Raw genomic sequence first — 9,658 nt, 5'->3', positions numbered from 1 at the left:
CAATCACTCAACACGAACCAGTGGCGGTGCTCTCTGCACAGGGGCGGACGGTTCGCGGCCTGGCGCGAGGCTAGGGTTTCCTGCCTCACGGTCGGACGGTCCACGCCCTAGGGCCGGACGGTTCGCGCGTGCGCAGGGGCGGCGGAAGATCGCCGGCGGCGCCTGGATCTCGCTCTCGGGAGGGACCCCGTCGGGGAGGAGAGATCCTAGGTCATGTCTAGGCTCGGGCAGACCGACCTAGACTCCTCTAATCGACGTAGAGTCAAAGAGAAGCGGAGAATTTGGGGATTGAGAGGCTAAACTAGAACTAGACTAGAACTACTCCTAATTGTACAGGAAATAAATGCGAAATAGAAGTGTTATTGGTTCGATTGATGATTACAAATCGACTGTATACCTCTCTACTTATAGAGGAGGGGGGCTGAACCCTTTACAAACTAATTTCCGAGCTAATTCCGCGAATCTAGCTAACAACCGTAGCACAAAACTCGGAACCCTAATCTGTTCTGCGCACGCGCGGACCGTCCGGCCTCACGGCCGGACCGTCCGCAGCTCAATTTGGTGCCCAACAAGGTGTTAACATTCCCATAGAAATCCATTCATAGTTATTCAATTTGAAAAAGATTTGAGAGGATCTCCTGGTAAAGCGTTGTTACACTTATGAGATAATCCTGATGGTCATCAATGGACTGGAGCTTAGGTGCTCCCATATATAGATCGTTATAATCATTGCATACATTGTTTCACTAGTCACCGAAAGACTCTAGGAGACACCAAAGAGTGTACCACTAGAATAGATCACAGGTTGTGCATAGTCTTCTAGTGTCCATTAGACAAAATAAATGCCTTTCGACACGTGGTGGCATTTGGAGAAGGCACACATAAGAAGGATTCAAAGTGGGTCAACATAAGCTCTAGTGGTGGTAATGTGTTTGGTTTGGGGTCAACGTAGAATGAGGTGGGGGCGACGCCGTCCTCTCGAATTTTTGGGACCACACCGCCACAAAAAATTGCTCTGGTGTTCACCTCGTCCCCGCGTGATTCTCATTCAAACACTATAGAAAATGTGGTCACTCCCTTCCATCCCTCCTTATACGTCCAACCAAACACAAACTAAACCTCTGCATGTGTGCCATCCCTGCACAACCCTAGCGGTCCTCTGTCTATACATGGAAAGAAGAAAATAGGGTGAGAGAAGAAGAAGAAGAATAAGAAAAGAGTGAGCGACTAGGGCTTGCCGCTATCATCAGCCATGCCCATTTCTCTTGCAAAACTAGTTACGAATCATCTATTCTCTCAGTTTTGTCATCAATTTCTGGGTACATTCGCTAATTGTGATAGCTAACATCTATCCATTTTGTTTAGATTGAAACAACATGAGAGTTGTAGTGTAGTGAGAATTGCTGTGAGTTGGAGAAGGTAAGGAAGGAGTGGATCGCTGGGGTTTTGTCAAAGTGTTTGTTATGGTTACCCTAGATGAGTTTCCAAACCCTAATTCACATCTTTTGATCAAGTTTTGTGGATTAAAACACTTGTTTGGAAGAGTCAGGCTATAAAGATTCTTGCGGCCAACTGTTGGCTTAAACTTGCTTTTAGTTAATCTGCAAAACCGTGGCCGGTTTTAACGCTCCTTCTATTTTAATCATACGTATGGTCGTCTGCTGGACCGTTTTTTCCTGTTTGAACAGTTGCACAAAGAGGGTAGAGGCCGGGAGACATTTCTGCATGCCAGCTTGGCTCCAACACAACTGAGAGTTTGTGAGCCTCGCACAGATAGATGACAACACACCTCATCATCCCATAAACATCTCTTAATTATTCCATAGCTAATAATTAGCTATACTATACAACTACAAGCAGATGGTAACTTATAAATAACAAGAGAGCATATGGCATATGCACGATGATGATTTAGGTCTCGATCGCTACAGCTGATGCTCTGAACATGACGAGACTATTCACGGCCGGCACGCCGCGCTCTGGGCTTGGGCTAGCTAGCTAGCTTGTTTGGTTGTATCAGATCAGTACTGGTCGGGCCAGAGGAAGGCGCCCATGGCGAAGCGGCGCTTGCTGTCGAGGTCGCCGTCGGCGGGGAGGCCGTACTCGCGGAGCAGGCAGTCGACGCGCCACTCGGGCATGGCCTCGTAGTCCGCCTTCTTGTAGCGCGGGTAGTGCAGCGGCATCCGGAAGCCGCACCCGCCGACGCCGCCGCACCTGACGCCCTCCTTCCTCTCCCTCTCATCCTCGGGCTGCTGCTGGGCGGCGCCGCTGAGCTTGGCCATGACCATGATGCTGAAGCTCACGGTGGGGCCCAAGGGTCCCATATATGCGCGCGCAGGGTGGAAGCTGCGCGCTGCTCTGAGCTAGCACACTCTACTACGCGATGCTGCCGGCCGCTACTAGCTAGCTGCTTGGCTCTGGGTGACGATGCTGCTCGAATGGCATGGCGTGGAGGTGCCTAGCTTTATACGATACGAGGCCGGTTGTGTACGCCGCGTAGTAGGCGTGGTCTGGTCTGGAAGGCGAGAGAGAGCAGCATGTTGGTGGTACGACGGTTGAGTACGTGTTTGCTCAAATTAAGTAGAGTGTTTTGGGGGACGACGACGACGTCACGTGGACGAGCGAGCTGAGGAGGCTGCATGACTTCGGCGTGATCAGTCGCACAATGGCTTGCTTGCGTTGCAAGCGTTTCTGTTCCACAGAGGATGTTGACGTGCTGGTGCTGCTGTGGCTGTGATATAGCGCTCAGGCCGGTATCGGCAACGGCAAGCAACAAGACGCTAGCTGCTTGCTACTACTATGGGCGAGAGGCGAGGGCGACGCCAAACCAGCAGGGGGGCCGGCCGGCCATCCAAACGGCAAACGACCTCCTTTCGGCAAATCTGATGATATCTCTCCTCATTTCGATTTCGTTCACAGGAGGGTAGCTAGGGGAACCACCGCCGGAAGCAAAGAGCTAGCTTGTTGTTCAACTTACCGATCAATCAGTGGCCCGATACCACTACCGGAATCAACCTCTTCGCCGAGTGCCGGAAGCACTCGGCGAAGCCTTAAAAACACTCGGCAAAGGCTTTGCCGAGTGTAACACTCGGCAAAGAAGGCTCGGCAAACAGTACATCGGCAAAGACTTCTTTGCCGAGTACTTTTTTTCGGGCACTCGGCAAAGATCTTTGCCGAGTGTCAGGGTGCACTCGGCAAAGAAAAGCTACCGTTACGGCGCCGGTTGACGGAGACGGCGGCTTTGCCGAGTGTCAACGGTGACACTCGGCAACGAAGATATCTTTGCCGAGTGTCCTCCTGCCAGCACTCGGCAAAGCCGCCTTCTTTGCCGAGTGCCATTTGAGACACTCGGCAAAACGCCCGCCAGGGAGGGTCCCCATGTCAGGCTCTTTGCCGAGTGTCTCAACTGGCACTCGGCAAAGCCGACCTCTTTGCCGAGTGCCAGCGACATAACACTCGGCAAAGAACCTAAGCCGGTGCCCAGGTTTGTGCTCTTTGCCGAGTGTTTTGACCCAGACACTCGGCAAAGAGCCTCTTTGCCGAGTGTTACACTCGGCAAAGTGACCAGTATGTACCTTTTTTATTTGTTTTTTGTTTTCCATCCACACAAACAGAAAATATCACATATATATCACATATATACATCACAGATATCATCACAGACATAAATAGCCAACACAAACATAAAACCGTGACCACAAACATAAATATCCATCACAAACATAAGTGTTCAACACAAACATAAGTCTCAAACGTCGCAAGCTCTCACATAAGTATCAAACAGAAACATAAGTATTATACATAAGTTGTGAAGTCTAAAACAACGACTTATGGAGGTGGGCGGTTTGGCCGGGGTTGCGTTGGGCTGAACCCTTCCGGAGGGTTGTTGGATGCCGCCCCAGATTGGCCCTGCACATAGAAGAGATAGCATGTGTTATACCAGATGCATTACGAACATCTAACTACAATTTTGGTACTCACAGGAGTGTGGAAGAGAGTAGGGTCAACTGGGGGGAACAATGGAGGTGGCGGAGCGATGCCCTGTGCGGCGCCAAGGCTCTGCATGTACTGGAACATCTCCGCCATCCTCTGATCAGCCGCCGCCCGCTCCGCCATTATCCTCGCCTCCATCTCTTCTAGTTGGGTCTGTAATATTACAAGCCAACGTTATAGTAACTCAAAGACTAGGTATATAACTAAAGGAAGGACGAGTTACAGAAGCACTAACCTCGAGTTGTGAAATGCGATGCTGTGAGCTGTCGTGCCGAGGTCGAATGGCTGGGCTCGAGCCAGTGCTCCTTGCTCTCACCTGAGACAGAGTGGGAGTGGAGGACGAGTCGATTGCCCCGTCGGCAATCCAGTACCGCCCATGTCTCTTGCCTCCTCCGACCCTCATGAGCACATCGGGGTCGATAGGCTCGGTGCTCGGATCATAGTCTGGGCCATGGACCTCCTGCGCCATGGCGGTGTAGTCATGGAGGCGGCTGTAGACGGCGGGGTTGGTGTAGGCCTCGGGCCTGTCATCCGGGTTGTAGGTGACGTCGGACGTCGCCTTACCCTTATGGGCCATAGCATAGGCCGAGAAGGTGGAACAAGGCCTGCCACCATGTGACGCCGACTGCAACGAAAACCAACGAGATAGTTAGAAATAATATCTAACTTAGTGCTATATATCGAAATAAAAAAGGTGGCGTACCCATGCTTCGGCATATTGGCCCAGGCTCCGGCTGCCTTGGTGGTGCGAGGGCCCTTGCATCTGCAAACGCCGTTCCCGGCTAGCTGTGTGCACCTCGTCCCACTCAGCCGAACACCACCTATCCACCATCTGCTCCCAGCAGAGAGGATGTGCGGCGCACCAATGTGGAATCACCTGCAAAGTAAACACATAAAGTGCATATCAGAAGATAAAATAAAATTCATGCATGGAGTACTGGTACCAAACATGCATGACTTTACCTGCATGTACTGCTCCCTGGTCAACGACATGGTTCGGGCTTGAGGTTTGGTCACCTTCTCCCCAAGGACGGAGCCGTGGTAGGTGATGATGGCCTGGATGCGGGCCTCATAGTGCATGTCCACGACGAGCTTCTTACAGCACGTGGTGGCCACCACATCCGCCCTAGCCTCGTATCCAGCATCGCATCTGAAGAAATCCTGCAAACAAAAACGATGTATCCATACATTATTTCAAGAATTTGCAACGAATGCGACATATTTTATATTATACTAAGACTTACCCACAGCTCTTGCTTCACCCGCTCCGCCTTGTTATTGAATTCCCTGCCGTCCCGGTCTACTGCATCGGGGGCGACGGCGTAGTGGTCGAAGGTGAAGGCTGGGCCCGTCACTCCGGCGTACTCCACAAGTCCAGGGAAGTGTTCCCTGCACAGCAGGCCGAGGATGTTGTTGGGGGGGCGACGATGACCCCCAGCATAATCCAAAACCGTCCAAGACCTGTCCAAGTGATAAATAAAAAGTATTAGTTTATATTATGATTTTGAACACATAATATGAACAAGAATGAAGAACATAAAGTTACATACCTCTCCCCTTCCGGCCGAATCAACGGCCGTCTGTCCCGAAGTATGGGACGCGGCGGGAGACTCGCGGGGCCTCGCAGGTAGATGCTCCTCGAACTAGAGCCGCCTGAACCTGAGGCGTCCTGCTGCTGGTCGTCGTCGTCCGGCTGGTCGTCGTCGTCCTGAGGCGCCGGCTGCTGCTGCGCTGCCTGCTCTGCCTCCTGCTGCTGCGCTGCCTGCTCTGCATCGTCCGCCGTCCTACTCCTCCTCCCCCTCCTCCTCCTCAGGAAACCGCCCACCATATTTGTCCAACAACCTGCAATTAAGAGTAAACAAATAAGCACATATAAAAAGATGTATTTAAAAACAGGTGCGAAATAAAAAGTCATATAGCATTACATCGATTAAAAATAATCTTCATATGTGTCGGGGTTAGCCGGATCAAAACTCTCATCATCACTATCAAGCATTTCAATCTCAACACCATCGGAAGACGCAACCTCATCATTGCCTTCAAGGATTACTAAGTCATTATCATTTTGCACCTCATCATCCTCCTCATCAACAACCATTTCAATATCTACGTCCATTCCGATAGCTTCTGTTAAGTCTATCTCAAATCGCCCTTCTAGCCCATCTTCTTGGAAGAACTCTCCATCATATGTGTCCGGGTCTAAGTTGTAATCTTCATCGTTAGGAACAGGTAACCTCCCATGCGGCGATACCTTATACACAACATCCCAACCCTTAAGATGTTCTTTCGTTTGACACGCATATGGGAGATAATACACTTGTGTGGCCTGTTGGGCCACGATATAGACATCGTCTCCTGCTAAGGTGGAATCTTGTCGAATTTCGACTATCCCAAGATTAGAATGTGTCCGTCTCGTCACTTGAGGGTCAAACCAATGACATTTGAATATCACTGGAGTAAGAGGTTTGGAACCATAAAAATTGAGCTCATATATTTCTTCAATTCGTCCAAAATAATCGACATTGTCAAGCCCCGGCGTAAAGACTCCAGAACACGTTGTTTTCCGATTGGGCCGACTTTGGTCGTAGTGTGTTGTGCGAAAACGGTATCCATTGACGTCATACCCAGAATATTTCTTGACCCTATAAGCAAAGCCGTTGGCTACTTGTCTCAACCCGGCACTCATAGACGGATCTCTTTGGCCCTGCAAGTATTCGCAAGTTAAAAGATGCTAAATTGAGTTCAAAGACGTATCTCTTTTACAAACTAAGCACGTACCTTACGTTTGAACCAGGAAATGAAATCGGGCAACCCATTTCGCGCACCCTTTCTAAGAAGAGCGTCATATTCCTGTGGAGTGGGGTCCCTTGATCGACGCCAGAATTCATGAAGAAATTGTTCCATGTATGGCGTCACCTCTTCAAGGTTGGTCAATACGTATAGCATGATATGTCGCCACTCGTCATGATTCAGGGTCTTGGTGGTCGAGCCACTTGCGCTTCCGAGTTGGCCTCGAAATATGCTAAGGTTCGATTCATTGTCGCCATCATTGTAACGAGGGGGTGGATTATGCACGCTCGGCAGTTTGTCACCATAATAAGTTGTTGTGAAGTTTGAGACCTCCTCTAGAATGTATGCCTCTGCAATGGAAGCCTCGATTTTGCATTTATTTCTACATTTCTTTCGAATAGTCTTTAGACATCTCTCGATTGGATAGCACCAACGTCCCTGCACGGGGCCCCCCATTCGTGCCTCATAGGGGAGATGAAGAATCAAATGCTGCATTGGATTGAAGAAGCCGGGTGGAAATATCTTCTCAAGCTTACACAGTAAAACGGGGGCCAATCTTTCGAAGTCTGCAACCACGGTCCGAGATAACTCTTTTGCACAAAGCTGACGGAAGAAATAGCTCAACTCTGAAAGCGTTAGCCAGACATGCTCAGGGACATAGCCTCGAACCATCGCAGGAAGAATCCGTTCAATCCATATGTGGAAGTCATGACTCTTCATCCCTAAGACTCGCATAGTAGATAAGTTCACCCCCCTACTCAGGTTAGCTGCATACCCATCAGGGAACATCAACATCTTGATCCACTGAAGTACTTCCTTCCTCTGGGCCCTGCTTAGGACGAAATCGGCCTTAGGCCTTCTCCATGTCTTTCCGCCACTTGGCGGCTTCATCTCTAGTTTTGGTCTATCACATAACGCTGCCAGATCCACTCTTGCCTTCACATTATCCTTTGACTTATCAGGAATGTCCATAATTGTTGCCCACAGTGCCTCGGCAACATTTTTTTCAGTGTGCATCACGTCAATGTTGTGTGGAAGGAGCAGGTCGTCATAATAGGGGAGCCGAGTCAAGCCAGACTTATGTGTCCACATATGCTGCTCACCATATCCCACAAAACCACCTTCTGTATTGGCCACGAGCCCATCTATCTGTTGACGAATTTCGGCACCAGTCATCGCTGCAGGTGGACGGTCTGTCACTACGACACCTTTCGTAAAGTTCTTGATGTCTAGGCGGAATGGATGGTCAGCAGGAAGAAATTGTCGATGTTTATCGAATGACGAATATTTGCCACCCTTTTTCAACCAAATGAACCTGAGAGCTTCCTTGCAAACTGGGCATGGGAACTTACCGTGAACACACCAGGCACAGAATAGCCCATAGGCCGGTAAGTCATGCATGGAGTACTGGTACCAAACATGCATTCTGAAGTTTGTCTTCGTAGCTCGGTCAAACGTCCATACCCCTTCCTCCCAGGCACGTACCAATTCATCGATCAAAGGCTCCATGTACACGCCCATTTTGTTCCCCGGGTGTCCGGGAATTATCAACGACACGAATATATTCTGCCTTTGAAAGCACACACCAGGGGGGAGATTGATTGGGATAACAAACACGGGCCAACATGTGTACGGGGCAGCGCTCATTCCATAGGGATTGAACCCATCTGTGGCCAACGCAACACGTACATTACGAGCCTCTTCGGCTTTGTCACGGTGAATGTCATCAAAGTGTTTCCATGCTTCACCATCTGATGCGTGCACCATCTTGTCAGGATTGTATCGTTTTCCATTTTTGTGCCAAGTCATCTGTTTAGCGGATTCCTCTGTCATGTACAGACGCTGGATCCTCGGTACGAACGGAAGGTGTCGTAGGATTGTCAAGGGGATGTCGAGCTGCCTCTTTTGTCCATCACCAGAGTCTACCTCCATAAACCTAGACGAATTACACTTGGGACAGTACTTTGCCTCCGCGTATTCTTTCCTAAATAGCACGCAGCCCTTCGGACAAGCATGAATCTGCTCATACGTCATCTTGAGTGCACGAAGTAGTTTCTGTGCCTCGTACATGCTCTTTGGCAGAACATGATCATCCGGAAGCAGACTCCCAATAACCGTCAACAAGCCATCGAATGCGTCTCTACTCATGCTGTACTGCGACTTGAACGCCATTACACGCCCAATGGCATCCAGTTGAGAAACCTTTGTCTGGCCGTGAAGGGGCTTCTGTGCCGCGTCGAACATGTCGTAGAACGCCTTTGCAGTCGGCTCTGGCTCGTCATCCATACATCCTCCCGTGTACTGTGCCTCCTGATAGTCGTTCAACATATCTGCTACCCCCGCATCCGCGTCATAATCGTCGACACGTTGTCTCAACACCTCCTCTCTCGTACGATGCGCTTCACCATGAAATATCCACCGAGTATAGCCCGGCGTAAATCCATTCTTCCAAATATGTTCTACCATGGTCTTCTTTGGTTTTCTTTTCCGATTGTCACAATTGCTGCACGGGCATGGGACTAGACTCGCTCCTTTAGCAGCTTCGCCGTATGCCCGTTCCACGAAATCATCGGTCTTTCTAATCCATTCAGTGGTGACATCGTTCCTTCCTCTACGACCCGTGTACATCCAATCACGGTCCTCCATCCTATAACATATATAACCGACTATAGTTTAATATAACATGTAAAAAATTTGGCAGCACCTCCCCTGTACGGGGATGTTTACAAAACCTGCAAATAAAACTATCGGCACGATGGCCGACATCCACAAAATATATCTAATTGACACACAAAGTAGAAACTCTCTAAATTAAATAAACATGTATTAAACCTTTACATACATATGACAATATAACAATAAACATACATATGAC

At 49.5% G+C, this 9,658-nt stretch overlaps 1 protein-coding gene across 1 annotated transcript; it reads right to left on the bottom strand.

Moving 5' to 3' along the window:
• Nucleotides 1-1,796: 1,796 nt before the first annotated feature.
• Nucleotides 1,797-2,440, bottom strand: LOC100278669 (uncharacterized). The gene has a single exon (NM_001151868.1). The coding sequence runs from the start codon at nt 2,322-2,324 to the stop codon at nt 2,022-2,024; it is 303 nt and encodes a 100-aa protein (NP_001145340.1). The 5' UTR covers nt 2,325-2,440; the 3' UTR covers nt 1,797-2,021.
• Between the last annotated feature and the right edge of the window lie 7,218 nt (nt 2,441-9,658).

The sequence above is a fragment of the Zea mays genome, chromosome 6 (assembly GCF_902167145.1).
Source record: "Zea mays cultivar B73 chromosome 6, Zm-B73-REFERENCE-NAM-5.0, whole genome shotgun sequence".
NCBI classification, from domain to species: domain Eukaryota; kingdom Viridiplantae; phylum Streptophyta; class Magnoliopsida; order Poales; family Poaceae; genus Zea; species Zea mays.
The sequence above is the reverse complement of the archived record's forward strand: the minus strand, read 5'-3'. Positions and strand labels throughout refer to the sequence as shown.